The 22,371-nt window shown below is 41.5% G+C and overlaps 1 protein-coding gene across 8 annotated transcripts in view; it reads right to left on the reverse strand.

The window, feature by feature from the left end:
- The window catches only part of tead1b (TEA domain family member 1b), a 238,791-nt gene that overhangs the window by 36,206 nt on the left and 180,214 nt on the right, over positions 1–22,371 (reverse strand). For 3 of the 8 annotated variants that reach the window (XM_041197554.1, XM_041197549.1, XM_041197555.1), the window contains 5 exons: positions 15,170–15,234; positions 11,627–11,689; positions 11,469–11,531; positions 6,368–6,379; positions 2,534–2,668 (listed from right to left, as the gene is read on the reverse strand). In XM_041197554.1, coding sequence (XP_041053488.1) covers positions 2,534–2,668; positions 6,368–6,379; positions 11,469–11,531; positions 11,627–11,689; positions 15,170–15,234 — 338 coding nt within the window. The remainder of the gene's footprint in view (positions 1–2,533; positions 2,669–6,367; positions 6,380–11,468; positions 11,532–11,626; positions 11,690–15,169; positions 15,235–22,371) is intronic. The other 5 variants (XM_041197556.1, XM_041197552.1, XM_041197551.1 and 2 more) reach the window with 3 other exon arrangements.

A 22,371-nucleotide genomic window follows, 5' to 3' on the forward strand; every position in this document is an offset into this window, starting at 1 on the left:
TCTAGCAAGAGAACAATATTACAACAGGTCTTTAAAGACAGAGTGAAATAAATCATCGAACACAGAATCACATGACAGAGAATCACCAAGTTTTCAGATGTAGCTTTCACAGAATCTAGAAATTTACAGCACAGGAGGCAGCCATTTGGCCCACTGCGTTTGCGCTGGGCCATTGTAAGAGCAAGTCAAAGAATTTACAAACTACAGGCCTAACTTTACATATGTTGGCAGGTTTTAAAATGGTTCTGACATCATTTCAAAGCAGTGATTGATAGATAGATAAAGATAGAGATAGATAGATAGAGAGAGAGAGAGAGAGAAAGAGAGAGAGAAAGAGACATTGGAGGCCGCTCATCCTGCACACCAGGGTCAGGGAGAGAAATCATGGGCCCCTGGTGCTTCTCCTGTTTCCGGGCCCCTTATTCAACCCACCCTTCCACCGCCTCCCGCTGTAGCCCTCCCCCTCAATCATTCACATTGAACGTGTGTTCAGCTGCATGAGGTTAAGAGGGGATGCAGATTAAAGACTGGTGCTCCAAAATGAAAGCACTGACATCAGGCTAATGCTACTCACTAATTATGTCATAACCTGGTTATTCTGCATAATTCCAGGAAACATTAGGTATGTGCCACTAACCCCTTTACCAATGTGACATTTGGGAGACTTTGCGTCAGAACTGTGTGCACGTGCTGCAAACTCCATTTCGGAACTTAAGGGGCCTTGTAGCAACCAAAAATCCAATTTCATCCTGAGCATTTGGTCCTGATTATGAATCTTGCTAAGTACAAACTGGGTGCCAGAATTCCCTACATAACAACATGGCCCAGAAAAGTACCTCAGTAGCTGAAAAGCACTTTTGTGAAGTTGTGGAAGGCACTCTATAAATGCAAGGCTGTTTCTATTTAAAACTTTTACAAAACATACTTGGACACAAAAGAAAGAAGTGTCTAACAGGTAATACAAATACAGCATCAACTTCAACTCCAGTTGTATCAACAAGAAACTCAACTGAACAATTGTACTACTTCTGGGAAAAATTATCTGAAAATTAGCTATACTTATGACATGGCATGGAAAAGAATGCCGGTGTTTCTGAACTTCTCATTGTTGTTCGGACTATCTATACCACTTACTACAATTAGAGTCTTATATCATTGCCAAGAATTGGTTTTACTTCACTCTCATGAACCACTCACTCTGTCACACCTGTTGCGTTTTGTTGCATTCCTTCCATGTTGGCTTCCATCAAGTGCCTTCACAACATGCTTTGAGTCCTGAGATCCTTCAGTGGGCTATTGTCTGCGCAGGAGAGTGAGAACACGACCAAGGGTGGACTACATTACCCAGAATGCAGCCTGTCAAAACAAACCGCTGCACAGACTCCAGCTCTTACTCCAGGACAATCAGATCTCAAGTGCTGGAACTTTGTCCTAATGGGGTGCACAATGGGCGTTCCAGATTTAGAGGAGTTAATGTAACCATGCTCTCACACACAAGGTGTGAGGAGGCCACTTGCAATGGACAGAGGCAGTGCTGCCGATGACAGGAATGGCAAAAGCTGCATATTGAGCGTGGGCCTCCACAGGGCACAGATCCCGTGTTTTGTAGCTTGTGCACTTCCCTCTCCCAGGCCTTAATGCCACTATACGAGTCTTGCTGGCAAACTTCACTTGCAGCTTGCTCAGGCCAATTTCTGCATTTGGCAGCATGTCTAAAGGAAATTTTATGGTTCTTGGAAATTTTTGAGGGGCTCTGGCCCCCTCCAAGGAAATATCAGTCTCTCATGCCGTCCCAACCAAGGTGTGGTAGATTGGTAAAGAATCTCTCCTCCCATCCCTCTCTTTCTCTCTTTATTGCTCCTATTTTACTTTCTCTCCTCTTGCTTTTCACTTTCTCCTTTTCCCCTCTGCTTCCTACAGCAATGGAACTGTTTCATGAGGAAAATTTGAGAAGCAGAATAGGGATGGGGGAGGGACGGGGTGGGGAAATGGGGTAAAGAGACAGAGAGAAAATGGCAGGAAGAGGAAAATTTATTTCCTACGGGAACGTAGGGACAGGAGGCGGCCATTGAGCCCCTTATATCTATTCCTTCACTTAATTAGGTAATGTCTGGTCTCTATCTAAATTCCATTTACTGCCCTTGGTTCCCCATTCTTGAAAATTTCCACTGATCCCCAGGATCTGTAAAATGAGTTCCAGATTTCCAGTACCTTTTGTATGAAAACATTGCTTCCTGACTTCACTCCTGAACCGCCGAGCTCTAATTTCAAGATGGCACCCTCTTGTTTCATACTCCCTACCAGAGGAAATCGTTCCTATTTATCTATTCCATCAAATCTCTTTATCATTTTAAACACCTCGATTAGATTAACCCTCAACTTCATGGGAATACCACAACTTGAAATGACATAGCACCTTTAACAAGGCAAGTTCATACAACCTGTGCTCACAATTTAACCCTTTCAGCCCCGATAATAAGCAAGTGCCTGGCAGCCCCAATTCAAGGCTTTGCTTTAAATCCGCATCACTTACCCCAGGTGCTGCTTGAAATGATGGGCGAGCGATACCTGGTAGGCCCAGCTTGTGCTGGATGGTTGTTGCTGATACGATCTGTGCAGAAGACATTGCTGCCATGCTCTGAAGGGCTTTGTCCTTCACTGCTTGATCCTTGAAACAGAACACAACACACTCTTACACTGTTCCAATGCATCAAGACCTGTGCGCTTTGCACAATAACCCAAAAGCAAGCAATAATTTCCAATAATATTTATCTTTTAAAATGAGGAAACATACTAAATCTGACTCTGCTGACTCTGTTATTCCCATGAACTCAATCACAATCGCCTGTCTTAAACTCCCTCTCCCAATCCTTGTTTTGCATTCTCTGTTTTTCTTGTGAAACTTGCCGAGTTCATAGAATCATATAGCACAGAAAGAGGTCATCTAGCCCAAAGTGACTGTGTTGGTTTGTTAAAAGAGCTATCCACTGAGTCCCACTACCCCTGTTCTTTCCCCAAAGCCCTACAAATAATTTCCCTTCAAATATATATTCAATTTCCTTTTGAAAGTTTCTATTGAATCTGCTTCCATCACCCTTTCAGGTAGCACTTTCCAGATCATAAACACTGCGCTATGTAAAGGAATTCTCATCACCCTGTCCTCTGCTTACTGACGCCTCCTGCCAATGGAAACTGTTTCTCTCTATCTACTCTGATCAATCTCTTCAAATAATTAAGCAAAGTGTTCCTTTTAATCCAGCTATTGTAGTTGGATGTATGTCAGGTGCAGCATTCGAGGAACACATTGTTTGTGTGTTCCATGAATTGGAGCCATTTTTATAGATGAGAAAATGCTTCAGAAATCACTCCTGGGTGATAGTACATGACTATCTAATATGTTCAAGTAGCTTTCCATTGCAACACAAGTGTTTGCACATTTGTTTTAAATGGGTGGACGGAGGGGATGCTTAAGCTGGTGGATGGGTGCTGATCAAGCGGGCTGCTTTGTCCTGGGTGTGTTGAGCTTTTTGAGTGTTGTTGGAGCTGCATTCATCCAGGAAAGTGGAGAGTATTCCATCTCACTCCTGACTTATGCCTTGTAGATGGCAGATAGGTTTTGGGGAGTTAGGAAGTGCGTTACTGCAGAATTCCCAGTCTCTGACCTGCTATTGTGAGCTGTACTGTCAGAGGGGCGATCTTCCAGATAAGATGTTAAACCAAGGCCATCAGGTGGAGGTGGAGGTGGAGGTAAAAGATTCTATGGTTGCTATTTCAAAGAGCAGAGGAATTTCTCCCCAGCATCCTAGCTGATATTTATCCCTCAACCACCATGTAAATAAACTGATTGGTCATTTATCTCACTGCAATTTTTAAGAGTTTGCTGTGCGCAAATTGGCTGGTGTATTTTCCTACAACAGGAACTGCATGTGAAATTTGAGAAGGAAACATTTACAGGTCTATATGGAAAAAGCAGGAGGGTGGAACTAATTGGATAGATTTCACACAGCCTGCACACACAACAGACCGAATAGCTTCCTCCTGTGCTGTAATGTTCTATGAAACAGCTCTTAAACATAATGCAAGGTGAGAAGAATCAAACTTTTTTTTCTGAACAATTTTCACTAAAATAAAGCCCACCTACAAAATTAAAACTGAAAGCATCAAATAGTCTGCTTCACAATATTACATCAAAATATAAGAAACTTTCACTAGTATGCCACAGAAGCATTATATTGAGTATTTTAGTTCAGTTATATCTTTTTAAGCATGACCCATCACATCTTTGTGAATCTCACAATGAACCAATGTAATTTAGATCTGGTAGCACATAAAATGTACACTCTTGTTTTTAAAAAAATGGAAATTCCAATTTAATTCTGCTTCCTTCCTTCAATGTAATGACTTTTGCTGTTGTGCCGTTCCCAGTTGATACAAACGCACTGGGTATCTATCATGTCCAAGTGAACATTCTTTTACCCACAAGTGTTAGCAGGTTGTTCAAGTGCAGGGGCATCACTAGTTTCAATAAGCCTGAGATCATTAAAAACTTTGCTGGTCCTATGTCTCTTCAACCTATTACCCCTGTGCTTGCAGGCCTATATTGGCAATAGGCCCCGTAATACCTCTATTTTACAATTCCTATCCTGGTTTTCAAATCTTCCCATGGCCTCACCCATTCCAATCTCATTCTATTTAACCTCCTCCAGCCCTGCAACCCTCTGAGATCTCAGCAATTCTTCAATTCTGGCCCCCTATGTGAAAGTAATTCTAATTGCTCCACCATTGGTGGGCGTGCCATCAGCTGTCTAGCCCCACTGTTCTGGAATTTCCCTCACACTCCCAAATCTCTCAAATTCTCTCTCTATCTCTCTCTCTCTCTCTCCTCCGTTAAGATGCTCTTTAAAAACTACCTATTTGACAAAGCTTTGGGGTCACCTGTTTGAACATATCCTTTTGTAGCTTGGTGCCATAGTTTGTCTGATGACACTTCTGCAAAGTGCCCTGTGACATTTTATTACTTTAAAAGTGCTATATATATGCAAGTTGCCACCTATTTCTCAAAGGGTTCACTTAGTATCAAGAAGCCCAGTTAATTCCTCTCTCCCACAACTCCCTGTCCCAGTCAAAAGGTCCTGAGGCCAACTGTAGTAACCCATTACCCAAAATAATTTTGTTTTTTGTTATTTATTTTTTGATCTGTTTAAAATTTGGACATTGCAAATCCACACTGTATAAGGTCTACTGCGCTTTCAACGTAGCCATGCAACACGCACTTGCTGATTGCTCTTCATGCATTGCCCAGCTAAAACAGAAACCTAGAATCGGTGTTTGCAATCTTTTAAATGCCAGTGTGTTACTCTAAAAGACCCAAGTTCATACGTTACAATGTGTTTGATGTGAACCAAATGCAATAGGCCTCTATGCACCTGCAAACTAACCTACTTCCATACAGGAACAGGAGACAGCAGCCATTCAACACCCCTCAAACCTATTCTGCCATTCAATTAGGTCATGGATGATCTGTATCTTGGCTCCATATGCCCTCCTTGGGTTCCATAAACCGTAATTGCCCTTACCAACAAAAATCTCTGTGGAGAGAAAAATTAATTAACGTTTCAGGTCTGTGACCTTTCATCAGAACGGTCACAGGTTTGAAACATTAACCCTGTTTCTCTTTTCACAGATGCTGCCTGACCTGCTCCAGCATTTTGTGTTTTTATTTCAGATTCCCAGCATCTGCAGTACTTTGCTTTTGTAAAAATCTATCAATCTCAGTTTTGAAACTTTCAAACGACCCACAGTCCCAACCGCTTTTTGGAGGTTGGTGGGGGGAGAAGAGAAAGAGTTCCAGATTTCCACTCCCGTTTGTGTGAATAAGTGACTTCCTGACATCACCCCTGAATGGCCTGCCTCTACTTTTTAACAGACACCCCTTACTCCCACCTCCCAGAGGAAATAGGTTCCAGTAATGAGGTAACATCTTAAATCTAATCAGAGGGAACCTGTCTTTACTTAAGATTTCTGGCATACCTAAATGTTTAATTTCTCACTGTGAGCCTCGAAATTTGGGACAATTCTCATTATGGGGTTTGAGATGAACAAGTTCAAGCACAAGGGTCAAGCAATTTGCTCAGATATGGGAAGCAGACAGGCAGGCAGGCAGGGGAGACATGCAGGTTGGCAAGGAATGGGCAGGATGGTATGTGTACCACCGCAACCACTGATTCAGAAAGGCAGGCAGCAGTGAACCCTCCCAGAGAGCATATACCTCATACACAAAACTAATCTGTCAAGCAAACAACAATTTCTCCCCCACACCCAAGTACAGAACAAAATAAATAAGTGTTGGTCTTTTGAAAATACTTACCATGTTCGTTACCTGTTTGCAATAATAGATAAGTTTGTTAAAATGTTTTTGGATAGTAGAACAAATAAAACCAAATTACATTCTTTAAAAAAAACTCAACAGCAATCAATACAAAATGACAAAACTGTTCTGGATTTTCTCTTTCTTGAATAATTTAATGACATCAGCAAATGCGGCCCCTTTATTTACGAATGACACACAGATAGCCCATATGTTACCATTTGTTCAGCATCAGCATCAGCTGTCTGCTGGTAAATGTCCAATTCAATCATGGAACCAATGGGAAGAAATAGCAGCAAAACTGCTCGTTGGTTTTAAAAGCTTTGTTCAGCTGTCCGACTGTTTGATCTGCGTAGTTACAAATTGCTCTTGTCACTAAAACTTAATAATCGTTGCTCTCTCCTCTCTTCCACCAACCACTACCCACCCCCACCAGGCCACTCAAAAAAAATACAGTAGAAAATTGCAACTCTCCTTGCAAGCTGCTTTACTCCCCATCTCTAATTCCCTGCGCCAGGAAAAATAGATGTTCTTAAAAAAAAAGTGGCTTTAGCAACAGAAACTTAAGGGCAAAATTATTTCAGTGGCCAACATGAGGAATAGACTGGGTGGTCAGTTTAGTAGAACAGACTCTACTTTTCTTTTAATAAGTCGTTCTGCTTTTGTTGAAGCTCATTTTGCACTCATTGATTATACAACACAGAACTATGTGCCTGTGACGGTTCTTTGAAAGAGCTATTTAATTAGTCTCACTCCTCCTTTCTTTACTTATAGTCTTGAATGTGTTTCATTATTTATATTCAATTCCATTTTGAAAGTTACTGTTGAATCTGCTTCCACCACCATTTCAGGCAATGCATTCCAGATCATCATAACTCACTGTGTAAAATAGAAACTCATTTCCCCTCTCTGGGTCTTTTGTCAATTACCTTAAATCTGTATCCTCTGGTTACCGACTCTCCTGCCAGTAGTTACTGTTTCTCCTGACTTACGCTATCAAAATGCTTCATGATTTTGAGCGCCTCTATTAAATCTTCCCTTGACATTCTCTGCTCCAAGAACAGCAGCCCCAGCTTCACTAGCCTCTCTACATAACAGAAGTCCTTCATCCCAGGTATCTCTAACAAATCACTTCAGTGCTCTAAAACCCTGATGCCTCTTTTGTAACTTTTTTCACACTGAACTATGCCAACAATGGGACTTAAAGCAATTATTAACTTCAGGTTTCTCACATTACATTTTAATGCCTGATACATTTGAGGCTTGAGCAAGATGGAAAAACAGTTCTCTGAAATTTCAGATATCTGCAATGTGAATAGAAAAATAGACAAAGGGGATTGGAAACAATCCTTAAATTTCAATTTTTATACAAGTGCCATTCATACATTTTTTTTGCTAATAATGAATTAAAATATACTTGTGAAATAATAAAAATCCAGGACAGTTAAGATCGATACCAGCAGAAATTTTAAAAATCTCAAAATAATTGAATTTACTTTCAAAAATGAACTGGATAGTTAAAACTTTATCTTAAATGAGATAAATTTTGCATTCTCCCTTTTCCCATTAAAATACTGAAAGCTTCACACATACAGATGTGCTGTAAAGACTCGCAAAAATACTGAATAACTCCTGTTCTGTGCTGTTGCTCATTGTACTATGAGTAATTTTCTATCAGAGCAAAAGTAAACAAAACAGAGTGGTGTACAGCATTTCTATTTTTCTTTCTCTCCCTCTAGGCCTGCTTTCTAATTTGCTTTTCATTAGACAGAAAGCGGTTAGTACAAAAAAGCTAGCTGTGTCAGCCAGGCAACAGCCAATACCCATGAAAGAGCGTGCATACATAGCTACCCCAACATACCGCATAATGAGCATCAATTAATCCTCCTTATTGTGTAGCGAAATGCTGTTGACCTCACACTCACAAGCAGTTGCGTTTTCTTTTTGTGTATAAATTATTAAAACACCCTTCTTTTAATAACGCTAGTGGAAAGTTTCTGGCACTGTCTTGTGTGTGCGTAATAACTGGATGAAGTATCAAAATACGTTGCCACCTTTAGCCGAACACGGGATGCAAGCAGGCTTGAGCCTCGGGTCTTGTTGACAGCTGCAGTGTGCGCTCTTTCCTCTAAACTTGCTTTGAACAATTTAGGAGCGCAGTAGTCTTAATTTTCAGCCTGGCTTATGTGGCAAAACATAAACATTGAAAATGCACTGGTAGGGGGGGCGGGGGGGGGGGGTTAATAAATTTTTAAGGTGCATCATCGGGAAAGGGGAACAAACCGCCTACCCTCCACCCCTCCTGATTCCAGCCAGGTTACAACAGGAAGGAGTTTAAACAGAACTCTGTTAATTGAATGGTGGAGAGAGTGGGCCCACTTGCGGAAGTTGCCTTCCAAGGGTTCAGTACAAATCCCACTTGGACTGCTACCTCAAACATCTTCAATGCTTTGTCTTTGAACCCAATAAGAAGAATAAATAGTGAAAGTGTAAGACATCTTGGCAACTGGACTGTGCACAGGAAGAAAAGTACTGTTTAATCAGAGCCATCAGAAAGCTTGCTTGTGCTAGTTAACACCTGGTTAACTTATAATTAATGTTTCTGGTAAATTTCTTTTAACCCAAAATAATTGGTTTTATTATGTTTTTTAAAAAAGGTTCTTTCTTGTATTTATTACTAAGTACCTATTGCTAAGTCCTATTCTTAGTAAAAATTGTTCCAATGATGAGTTACTGCAATCAGCTGAGCACCAAATACATATGCATTGGTGGTCAATTTTTAAAAGTTCCAATTTTAACCTTTGCATTGTTTGCATAGTCAGTCATGCAAGACTAGCCAAACAATACTTTCGTATGCACTCTCACAGCAGAAAATAGGATCTGACTACCATCAGCAACAAAAAAAATTTCACCTTTTAACCCCTCACCAGTTTTCTTGTTTTGTGACTCTATATAATGAATATTATTTTTCAATTAAAGGTTTTTTAAAAAAAAAATAAGAAGCACTTAGGCTTATGTCCTTAACGCTCTGATAACACAGTGGGAGTGACTTTGACTCACGCCGACAGTAAATTAATTCTGTTGGCACTATACTTAACGTACAGTCACACGAGAACATAAGATATAGAAGCTGCAGTAGCCCATTTGCTACCACGGTTGTGCTCTGCCATTCAACAAGAACATAGCTAATCTTCTACCACAACTCTCCACCATCCCACACTATCCCCATATTGCTAAATTCCCTTAGGGCCCAAAAATCTACCAACCTCTCAACCTCTGCTTTGAATATACTTGATGGTTGAGTGTCCACAGCCCTCTGGGGCAGAGAATTTGGTGTAAATTTGACAAGAACTTTAAATTTCTGGTGTGCTTTGGCAGGTTTGCATCCAGGGCTGACAAGACCAGGCACAGTCTCAGAAGGAAGCTTTCAAGAGCACCTTAACAAAATAATTTCTCTCCCCCTGCATATGAGCCCTTATTATCTCTCCCGCGCCACATCCCGCCTCATTTAGCATGGAGATAAAAAGTGGAGTCAATCCCCTCGAAAGAGTTAATTTGCCAGTGCCGCCCATGTTTACAGTTCTAATGGGCTCTCCTTCTCTTTATTTTCTAGTAGGAAAGGAAAGATAATCAATAACCACCCCTCATCTTGCAGCTCATTGGGAACACAAAGCTCCTCGCAAAAAATGTTGGCTTATTCACTTGTCAGACATCTCATCAAATATCAGTGCAAAAATCCAAGTGTTTCACCTGGGCTACAACTGACTGAAGCGAACACTGAAATTCACTAATACATCTCTTGGATGAATTGGAAGACTGAGATGGTGGGTTGTGCGCACGCTGCTGGAGCGGGTATGGAGGATTAAGTGACCATCAGTTGATGGAGCAAAAAAAAGAATTAGAGGGCTCTGTGCCTGGATTACTGAGTGTGTAAGGCTGTTCTCGTCACTTGCCAAGCATGTCTGGCAACGCAGAGATTGTTGGGGCGGGGTGGGGGGGTGTTGTGCTAGAGAAGAGGAAAAACATTTGGGTTTTTTCCTACCACTAGATGGTGTAATGCAAGAGGCAAATAACCCAGTGGTCCAAAAATTAAATCTCTTTCCTAAAGAATCAGGATCTTTGAATGAGAGAATCTGAATAAATATGTCACGTCTTAGCGCATGTGCATTTTGTTTTAAGGAGCAGTCTGCATGGAAAGCCTCGGCTTCCCACTGGTTCCCTGTAAGCTGGATGGTTAAGACAGAGCTGATTCCGAGTCAGTCACCAGCTGCCAATCACTCTTGCCAGCATGTTCCTCTCGCTACATTCAAAAAACCAGATGCCTCCCATATTTAACAAGCCCAACAGAGCCAGGCCAGCTTGTTATCTGCATCGTGTAATTTAAGCATATCTGGTAGGAAATTTTTTTTTAAAATGCTGCTTGTTTTTATTTCGCTCCTCTTTAACCCTTTGGGTATTGGGTCCATTTACACAGAAGCAAACTACTTGCACCATTGCTGGTATTCTTTTCTGTGGCTTTAAATATACCACTAAGTGTGTTTCACGCTTCAAATCCTGCCTTATGACTATTTTAGAAAATGAAACACCCATTTGACAGTGTACTTTATCTCAATCTCATAATATTGTGAAATCGAAGTGCTTATTTACTCTGTGTGTGTGTGTGTGTGTGTGTGTGTGTGTGTGTGTGTGTGTGTGTGTGTGTGTGTGTGTGTGTGTGTCTTACAAAAATTAATACAACATTCAGTGCTACTAATTGCATTGTCAAAAGCTTTTTATAAATCCATACACTTGACACAAGAGCCACACATGCAGTTCAAGCAGATTTTAATTTTGGGAGTTGGAAGTTGAATCAGTTCAATATTAGATTCCTCCCCACAACCTCACCGCCCATCAAAAACAACCAAAGAAAGGTCTAGTTGTTTTGATCTACTTTTAAATGTGCAAGGCGTCCAGAGTGTTAAATTAAAACAGCTAGGCAAACAGAGGCATGCAAAAGGAAAGATTCAGTCAAAGGAAGTCTCAGCAGACAATAAGAGCACTCTCTGTGGAAAAGGAAAAAAAAGTCGGAAGCTTAGCAAGCCCAAAGCAGACAAGCGCATACCTTTAGCTTGGAATGAATCTCACGAGATTTCCTTCTGGCAAGAACCTGAATGTGACTAGACACCTAAAGGGTAGGGGAAGGGAGGAAAACAAAGAGAAAAAAAAGAGCCTGTAACCATGGAAACAAAAGCCCCTTGCAACTAGGCGAGCCAGACGTACCTTAATGGCAGCTTGAATTTCCCGAACTTTCTTCCTTGCTAACACCTGTATGTGACTAGACACCTACATAGTGCAACCCATAAAACAAAAAAAAAAACAAAAGGGAAATTAAAGGTGAAACATGTCTTCTGTCTGTGGTCGTTGGCTTTTTTTGTGGAAAACATTATTTGATCCTTCTTAATGAGCTTAGCACTTTAGAAGTAATTGCATTCCCAGCAGGCAACTATACACCAGTGCAGCACCAAGTGTCATCACTTCAGAAACCTTCCTGCAGAAAAGACCTGCAGCTCCTGCGTGTGTATACATTTCTTTTTGAAAATCGCAAAATGACAGGTTAAAATTAGGGGACTGGGTTCACCTTACCGCCTCTGACGCTATTGCCATCAATTAATCGAATTGGAATATAAGCTTTCAGAGCAAGTAATACAGAAAATCATGCAGGGGATAAAAAAAAAAATCACAGCTGTCAGCAGACCAGGTTTCAATGAGAAAAATAGGAGGCATACTATCAGGTTTAATAAAGCTCCAAATTGTGCAAATAAATAATAAAAAGGCATGCAAATTCTGAAACCAAGACCCGCCTTAAGCTGCTTGTAAAGAACTAAAATGAAGCAGTTCCCAATCAATTAATTGATGCAATTGATAAAAGTACATAATTCTAATCTAGTCTTAAATAGAAACTGAAGAAGGATCTGCAGCAATCTTGGGTGATGTTGAGGCTCTGCAAAGGGTGCAGGGAAGTGTCACACTGGAGTAATTCCCAGTGTAAAAGCATCTTAGTCTTCAAAGTAGGCTTCAAGAGTTGGGGCTCGACACTTCAGAGAAGTGCAGACTTAGGGTGATCTGATTGAGGTTTAAGAGTTGATGAATTGTAGAATCATCGATTAGTTAAGGCACGGAAGAGGCCATTCAGCCCTTCACGTTTGTGCCAGTCTCTGCAAGAGCAAATCAGCAAATTCCACTCTCCTGCCTTTTTCTCAAAGCCTCAAATGTTTTCTCTTGAGATAATTACTCAATCATCCTAAATCAGTGCCCTCTGGTTCTAGATCTTTCTCCAGTGAGAACAGCCTCTCCCTATCTACTCTACCCATATAACTTTGAACAGCCCCAGCTTCTCCAATCTATGCTTGTAACTGAAGTCTCTCATCCCTGGAACCATTCGCTTAAAATATTTTCCATATCCTCTCCAATTCTGGTTCCCTGAATTGGATGCAATACTGCACTTCAGTTGAGGTCAAACCAGTGTCTTATAAAGGTTTATCATAACTTCCTTGCTTCTGAACTCTCTGCCTCAATTATAAAGACTAGGATCCTATATTCTTTGTAAATTGCTTTCTCAACAAGTTCTGCCACTTTTTGTTCACATAAACCCCTAGGTCCCTCTGCTCCTACATACTGTTAATTGTAACATTTATTTTATATTGCTTTTCCTCATTCTTCCTGCCAAACTGCATCACTTCACACTTCTCTGCATTAAATGTTATCTGCCTTGTGTCCGCCCATGCCTGTTTACATCCTCTTGAAGTCCCAGTACACAAAATGGGTAAACATTTTTTGGGTGGGGTGCGGTGTGTATATATCATGATACATGAGGTATCATGATTGCGTGAGACACTCTGGATAGACCAGAGGCTCTTTACCTGTACTATCATTGTTCATATAAAATTAACTCAGTGCAAAGTGCAGAGGCCTGGAAGATAACATATTTGCATTCAAGCATTCTACCAAAAGCAGGTTAGTTCAAATTTACCAGTGGCCAATGTCATTAATGAAGATTCAGATGGGTTTAACACAATGGGATTGACTTACCAATAAAGGACAGAATTGTGACTGGGGACTGATCAATAGGGAAATATTCCAAGTGATTAAGTATTAATTGCATTTAGTGTGGTTGCCATATTCACAATGTCACAACTTACGAATAGACTCCTTAGACATGATTTTCCAATGATCCGATTTTTAAGACAAGCGGCAATGCAATTTAATGATTCTAAAATGTGTATTCATCCTCAATTCATTTTTAAATCAGTTTCTCTGTACTAAACCTTCCAAAAGAGATGGCAGCAATACACAATTTCAATACTGGATTACAGGAGGAGGCCATTTAGTTCCTCGAGCATGTTCTGCCATTCAATGTGGTAGACCAATGCTCATCTGTAACTCAACTCCATTTACCCAACTTAACTCCATATGTCTCACTTAACAAACATCTATTGATCCCAGTCTTGAAATGTTCATTTCAAATTATAAGTAAAAATCTGTATTTCAGCGCATGCCATAGACTTCTGGATAGAAGATGACAATCTTGGAATCATTTAAAGGGTAATTAAACATGGCATTCTAGGGTGGTTAAGAGGGGCTGAATAGTCCTACACTATGTATCTTGTGAAATGGCCAGTTACAGGAACTGATCTAGTAGCATTAAAACTGAGACATGCTTTGAGTTTAATCTTGATCCTACACTTAGGGGAGTTTTCCTGGGATAAAGAAAATTAAACATTCTTTTTTATAATGCCAGGACTACTGAACATTTTATTCAATTAGCAAGCTTGTCATTTCACCCTGCCAAATATTCCAAAGATTCTTCTTAAATGGGGTTAGGGGGAAGGAGAAAGTCAGACAGACAGACACAGACACACACAGCTGGTTTCAGCTGACCATCCCATGTGCCCATCTATCAACACATGGTTCCATGCATTCTCTACAATTCCCAAAAACCTCCACAATAGTTAGGTTAAAATCAGCATCATTCTTCACTTGTATGGAGATGCTCCTGATTTTGGAACGATGAATTTGGTTATTAGAGGTTACATCTTTGTGACTCCACCCAAAAAACTCTTGAAAATGATAACCCAGCACGAAAATTATAGTCCTTCGTCCAGGCACAGAAAGAGAAGTGTGTTTAGCCCCTTGAGCCTGTTCATGGCTGATCTGTGATCTAACTCCATACACATGCCTTTGCACCCTATATCCCTTAATTCCTTCGGTTAATAAAAATCAATCAGTTGGCCCAGCATCAGCTGCTGTTTGCGGAGGAGAGTTCCAAACTTCTACCACCATTTGCGTATAGAAGCATTTCCTATTTCTGAAAGTCCTGACTCTAATTTTTAGATCATGCCCCCTGGTCCTAGACTTCCCAACCAGTAGAAATAGTTTTTTTCTATTGACTGTATCCATTTTCCTTTCCCTCACCAATTAATTTGCACGTCCTAGACATGATCTTTCCAAACCATGACATCTATATTCGTACTTGGGAAATATGTACTGCTATATTCAAAAATCATACACACATTTTTGCTGCTTCTATGTTCATTCAAAAAGAAATCAGAGCTGCTAATTCCTCAATGAATAATTGACAAAATGTCCAAGGATAATGGAAATGAATGATTTTGTGAATGTAACTGCAGTGATGACAGCAAAGTACAAAATTAAACAGAGCAAGCCAAGGGCATACAGCAGCTCAATGGAGCCAACTCAGCCAACTCGAGTGACACCTACCCCAACAATCTCCAACATGCACATAAGCCCAACAATCTATTTTACCTGCTTCCTAGTTCGTGTCTTCCCTGTCCTTAACTTGATGTACCTGGCTATCAATTCATTACGACCTGCAAAAGACAAACATACTCAATTAGAATGACAAATCTTTGCCAAAAAAAAAATTTCATCCCACAATTGTAAAAAGTTTTGTTAATTTTATTGGTGTAGTCATTAGCTGAGCATTACACAGAATTTTACATCACAGAAACAGGTAGTTTAGTCCAACTGGTCCATGCCAGTGTTTATGGCTTGACATGCGCCTCGTCCCGTCTCTACTTCATCCACCCCATCAATATAACCTTGTATTCCTTTCTCCCTGGTGCTTGTTTAGCTTCCTCTTAAATGTATCTATGTAAAGGTATATTTGCTGAACACAGGTAATTGGTTTTAAGTTTATTGATCAGAGGGAAAAATACAAGCAAAGATTTGTGTGTGTGTGCGTGTGCGCCGGGGGGGGGGAGGAGGATGGGTGAAGAAAACACACATTTCAAATAATTTTACTTAAGACAATTTGCATTGATCAGTTGTAAGTTGATATATTTCACCATGAAGCTGAGACTGATGCATATTTACACAATAAATTACTCAAGATAGGACTTCCAACAATGTCAGCATTGGGACTGCAGCAAGACCAATAATAATGGACTTATGTTCCATTTTTCTTGACCTCAATGTTCCAAAGCGGTTGTGGATTAGGGCTGCTGTAAATCCAGTGACTCGATGTGAACTTATTTTCAAGCTTTGTTCCGAAACCCGTTTCAACCACTTTGCAATATCATAGAATAATACAGGACACAAGGTGGTCATTTGGCCCATCGTGCCTGCGCCAGCTCTTTGAAAGAGCTTTTCAATTGGTCTATTTTTTTCCCCTGTAGCCCTGCAAAATTTTCTTGCCTTCCTGAAATCTAAATCCTGCTCACTTTGCAAAGTTACTATTAAACCTGCTTCCATTACACTTTCAGGCCGTGTGTTTCAGATTGTAACTACTCGCTGCATTAAAAATGTTTCCTCCTCTCTCTGTTGTTGCTACTGAATGTAGCACGGGGAGGGAAATTTCAAGGCCTCAACTAAAGCTTAATCAAAGAATGTAATTTAAGAATCTGTCGAGAAGGAGCTTGGATTTCAGGTTCAGGATAATGTTATGCCATAGTTTGAGCCTGGATCGGTGAGACACAGTTCACCGAATCTAGGTCACAGTAAACATATCCATTGACCCGTGTAAAATAACTCAACTTGCATTTATATAACAGCTTTAATATAGAAAAACATTCCAAGACATCTCACAGAAGCAATTCTCAAACAGAACCTGACACCGAGCCACATTATTAAGTCAGATGAGCAAAAAATGTGGCCAAAGAAGTAGGTTTTAAGGGGTGTCTTAAGGAACGAGAGGTAGAGACGCGCAAAGTTGTGGGGAGATATTTCCAGAGCTTACAGGGCAGGCAGCTAAAGGAAGGGCCACCACCGGTGGAGCAATTAAAATTGGCGATATTCAGAATTGGAGAGATGCCAATACGTCTGAGATGTGGGGCTGGGGGAGGTAACTAGGTAGGGATGGGCAAGGCTATGGAGGGATTTGAAAACAAAGTTGAGAATTTTAAAATTAACGCTTTTCGAACTGCAAACCAATGCAAGTATCCCTGAATCAGATGTTTACAAGTAATGGCAGGCTGTCCTGTAGGCTAACAATTAAGTTCAAGTTCAGTTTCTTCCCTCCTACCATTCTGTATTTTCCCCAGTTGAGGGCAGACTTGGGACTGACTTCCAGCCTCCCCTGACACTGCCCTCCTGTGGGCTGCTTGGGAGGTGCATAAGCATAAACAAGGTGATTCGCCCTTTTGATTGCTTCTCTTTGCAAAGGGGTTTTATGGTGGAGGGAGTCGGGGTGGCGGTTTGGCAGTGGGGACACGCTTCCACTGTTTGGCAACAAGAACATGGTTGAGACTGCAAATGCAAGGGGGGAGGAGTGGACTCTGCTGTCATTATGCTAATGCAGAGTGCAGTGGTGCTCCCAATGTGGTGTTCTATTGTATTACCATCGAGTTTATAGACAATAACAGGGAGACACCTGCACAACCTTTAAATGCTCTAACACAGGCATTTCAAACAACCTATTCCATGGTAAAGTGTAACTATTTCTGCAAAGCCCAAAAGTTTAGTTGAAATTGCAACTGATCAGTTTCCCCATCTGAGCATCCCTGCACCCCCCCACCTCCTTTTCACTCCTACCCCCACCCTCCCTAGTACTGTAAATCATTTACTTGCTGCGTTACAGAAGGAAGCATATTAATTGTATTCATGAAACACATGTAGCAGCTGGGCAACTTTAAAACAAAATTCCTGGAGTATTATACCTACATAATAACTTTAGCTGAATTTAGAGAAAAAACCTTCAAGCACCTGAGCTGTGGGCTCAGTTTGTAGAATTTACGCTTCCAAGTTATTAGTCTGAGATCAAAAGTCTCACATAACCCAGGCTGACACTTGCAGCACCATACTAAGGGAGTGCTGCACTGTCAGAGATGCTGGGCAGAATTTTACCAATCGCACGGACAGCTTGACGTCAGAAGGAAACGTGTGTCGCCAGCACGCACAGGTGGCTACCAGCAGGACTACCCCCTGAACTTTATGGTCGCGGCCAATTAAGTGGCTGCCAATCCAATCAGAGGGCCAGCAGCTCAGCAGCACCACCAGGGGCAGTGGCCATTGTCTTCAGCAGGCTGGAGACTTGCTGCCTTCAGCAGGCTAGAGCGAAAAATTAAAAAATTTTGAGGGGCAAAGAATTGGAGGGGAAACCCCTCCGGGGAAACCACTGGGACCATGGGAACTGCTTCTCCACCTGCAGCCTCCTCTTTGCTTTAAAAACCTTCTCCGCCCACCCCCACCCTAGGTTGCAGCTGGGCCACCTCCATTTGACTGACAGACTCATGTGGCAGGGGGCAAATTTGCCGATGGTACAGTAAAATGGCCCTTAATAGGGCTTTTACATATGCAAATTGGCTGCTCGCCTCCTTGAGGTGGACAATTTTGGTCCTATCCCATCAGTAAAATTCCCCGATGGTAGTACATAGTTAGGAAACTGATCCAACATAGCTCCCTGCAATTTTACTGGCCCTCCCACTTCCCGGTTTTGGTGGGGGAGGGGGGGTGTGCATAAAATTCAGCCCATTGTCTTTTGGATGAAATTCCTTCTGCCTCTTACTGGAGTATGAGTGTCTATGGCACAGGGAACTTTTCTCCCTGAAGCAACACCACCTCAGGCGGATCATTCAGGTTGTTTGTCTCATTAATGTCTATGAGACCTTGCTGTGTGCAAAATGTTTGGGTTTCCAACCTTTCAACATAATATGTTCCATTGGACGTGCTTTTGAGGCATTTCTGACTGACTTGGCGAGGGAGAGAAGCATGGAATGAAATAAAGGAAGAAACTAAATTGTAATTCTATAGCATCTTCCACAAACCAAGGATGTTGTTTATCACTTCACAGCAAATAAAATACATTTGAAGTGTAGTCACTGTTGTAAAGCAGAGGAATGTGGCAACCAATTTATGCACAGCAATATCCCACAGCCTCACAGCTGCTTGATGGATAAATATTGGCCAAGACACCAGCAAGAACTCTTCCTGCTCTTTGAAATAGCTGCAGGATCTTTTAAGTTCACCTGAGAGGGCAGAGGGGAATTCGGTTTGCGATCACGTGTGAAAGACAGCATCTCCGACAGTGCAGCACTCCATCAGTACTGCTCTGGGAGTGTCCGCTTGGATTATGTACTCAAGGCTCTGGACCAGGGCTATGAACCTGTGACCTTCTGATTCAGAGGTGAGAATCCACTGACCAACAGCCATAATTTTAATAAAAGTTAGTTCTTGCCTGTGAATTATCTAACTAATGCTTCCACTCTGATTCAGATGATGTCATTCATTTAGTAACAAACTAGGTCATGTGTGAAATCATGTAAATTACTCAATGTTTTTTTTTAAAAGTTAAACAGGATGCAAAGATTTTGCCAAAAACCTATTACTTTTTGTTTACTCATTTAATTTTCTTCCCTGATGAAGCAATGATTTGAATTCCAGTTAAAGGCTCTGCAACTGAGATTGGATGCACTTTTACATAGCCTACATTTAAAAGAAAGGTTCAGCATTCATATAATTGAGTACATGGGTTAAGAACTAACCTCCTAACAAAATAACGTATCAACCTAATGTCAGTGTAGCAACCTAGCACAGTTGTGTTTAAGTGAAAAGCAGGCACCAAATAAGGGCAATGCGCTTCAGCGGATTGGAATTTTCTTTCAACATCCATACTTTAAGTCGACACAAGCCCACTTGCTCTCAAAACCCAATTATTGTTTTGTGGGAGAGGGGAGGAGAGCTGTGAATCACTCTCAGCCCCTGATGTCTGCTTCCCCGGGTGAAGAAAGAACTAAGTAGCAACGGGCCAAGAGTGCGAATCTCATCGTCATCAGCCAGAAGCGAAGGCCTGGGCGGGTATTTGAGAATGGGTTCTTCCTGAGCTGCAAGGGGTGAGATTCAGGGGAAGTCAGTGTGAAATGGGAAGGGAAGGGGACGCAGGGAGCAGCGAAGAGCGAGAGAAAACCACTGTCATTGTGAGGTGGCTGGTGCAGGGAATGAGGGAAACATGTTGCAACAATGTGAAGAGCAACAGTTCAGGCACAAGTGGTGTCGATGTCAACTGGTTTAAGCGGGGCCAAGGGGCGGGAGGGGGTATGGAGGGGAAGCTGAAGTGAATGTCTGCATCAACTAGAACGGGAGAGGAATGCAAACATCCTAAGGCACTTCACAGGAGGATTATTGGAAAATATTTAACACCATACAGGGAGATATTAGGGAAAAGGATCTAATATCTTGGTCAACGATGTAGGCTTAAGGAGCATCTTAAAAGGAACAGAGAGATGTAGAGAGGTTTAAAGAGGGAATTCCTGATGTTAAGGCCCAGGCAGCTGAAGGCAAATATACAAGGGCCAACACTGAAGGAGTGCTGGGTTCTCAGGGAGCTGTACCTGCAGTTTAATTTATAAACTAGCCTGTACCCATTCCCCTCCATGTCACTGACCTGTATTCAGGACTGTTTGCCAGCTTTTCCTAGTTCTCAATAGTTGTCATGTGTGGCTCAAGTCCAATCATTTCAGGCAGAAGTTTTTAAAATGACCCAGACCTGGAAAATTTGCAAGCATCTTCCAGCATGCATGGGTCCCTAAACAGAGATTAAATTTTCTACTGACTTCAGATTTGTTTAAGAGCAATTTAGAGATGTTTCCACTGTGGGGGAAACAAGGATTAGGGGCCATAAATATAAGATAGTCACTAAAAATAATCCAACCGGGAATTCAGTAGAAGGAAACTCCTTTATCCAGAGATTATTGAGAATTTGGAACTCACTATCCCAGGGAATGGATGAGGTAAAAAGCAGTTACAGTTAAAGGGAAGCTAGGTAAAAATACAAGGGAGAAAGGAATAGAGGGATACTTCAGTACTGTTAGATGAAATGGTGTAGGAGCATTGGGAACAGTGGTAGGCCATTCAGTTCCTTCAGCCTGCTCTGCCATTTATTCAGATCATGGCTGATCTGTATCGTAACTATTCAGCTGCTTTGACTCCATACCCTGTGATACCCGCACTCAGCAAAAATCCATCAATTTCAGTGCTGAAAGCTCCAATTAACCCCCGGTAGCCACAGCAATTTTTGGGTAAGAGTTTCAGATTTCCACTATCCTTTGTATGAAGAAGTGTTTCCTATGTGACCCATAAATGGTCTAGCTCTGATTTTAAGGCTCCTTGTTCTGGGCTCGCCCATCAGAGGAAATAGTTTCTCTGCATCTACCCTATCAAATCGCTCTAACATTTTAACCTCGATCAGATCACTCCTCAATACAAGTCAAATTTATATAACTGCTCCTCATAATTTACACCCTTTAAACCTCAATATCTTGCTGATGTAGTACGATTATATTGGGATCTTAAAGGGACAGACTAGCTTAGGTATAGATCCACCTCAGCAGCAGAATAGTAGATCGTGTGTTACATGGTATAACTTTTCTGCCAGAGTGAAACAGTCAGAGAGCCCACTAACTGTAAACAATGCCACGGGTATTTATTAAATACTACTGAAGTGTGATTTCTGCTATGGGACTGGGAGAGCATGCTTGTTTCTCATTACAATGACTGCTGGATTACTGCTATGTAATCTGAGTATGAGCCCACAAACAAGGGAACAATATTAAACCATTAGTTTAAATACAACGTTTTCTTGTGTAAAACAAGATTTTCACTTTTTAATTCCTCCAGTGGATGCGAGTGTCATAGGCAAGATCAGCGTTTATTGCCCATCCCCAATTGCCCTTGAGGTGGTGGTGGTGAGCTGCCTTCTTGGACAGCTGATGCCAGTGCTGTTAGGGAAGGAGTTCTAGGATTTTGATGCAGCAGTAGTGAAGGAACTTCCTCTGGATCCAGCATTGTTTCCTAATTGTCCCATTACCATTCCCTTTTGTTCTTTCACTTCCACCTGCTCCCTTCCCTGACTCTGGACTAACTATTTAACCAGTTAAGTTCTTGCAGTTCTGATGAAAGAACATCAACCTGAAAGGTTAACACACTTTTTCACTCTGCAGATGCTGCCTGAGCCGCTGAGTATTTTCCACCTATTTTCTGTTTTTATTTAAACTGCACATATTGTACTAACCTTGGGTGTCATATCTGACCCCGAAATGAGCTTCTAACCACATATCCACATCATCACTAAGAGCACTTATTTCCAACTCTGTAACATTACCCAACTTTGCTCCTGCTTCACCTCATGTACTGCTGGAATCCTCATCCGTACCTCGGTTACCTCTAAACTTGACTATTCCAATGCTATCCCCATTGGTCTCCTATTTTCCACCCTCCGAAAACCAGAACTCATCCTAAACCCTGCTGCCCTTATTCATACCAAGGCCCGCTTACCTATCACCACCGTTGCTCGCTGGCCCACATGGGCTCCTGGTCCAACAATGCCACAAATTTAAAATTCTCATCCTAGTTTTCAAGTCCCCCCATGGTCTCAATCCTTCCGTTTCTGTAACCTCCTCAAGCCCTACAGCCCTCTGAGATAATTGCAATCCTCCAGTTCTGGCCTCTCGCAGCTCCCCAATTTTAGAATCACTCCACCACTGATGGCCAACCCTTCAGCCAGGGTCCTAAAT

This window comes from Carcharodon carcharias, chromosome 10 (genome assembly GCF_017639515.1).
Source record: "Carcharodon carcharias isolate sCarCar2 chromosome 10, sCarCar2.pri, whole genome shotgun sequence".
Lineage (NCBI taxonomy): Eukaryota > Metazoa > Chordata > Chondrichthyes > Lamniformes > Lamnidae > Carcharodon > Carcharodon carcharias.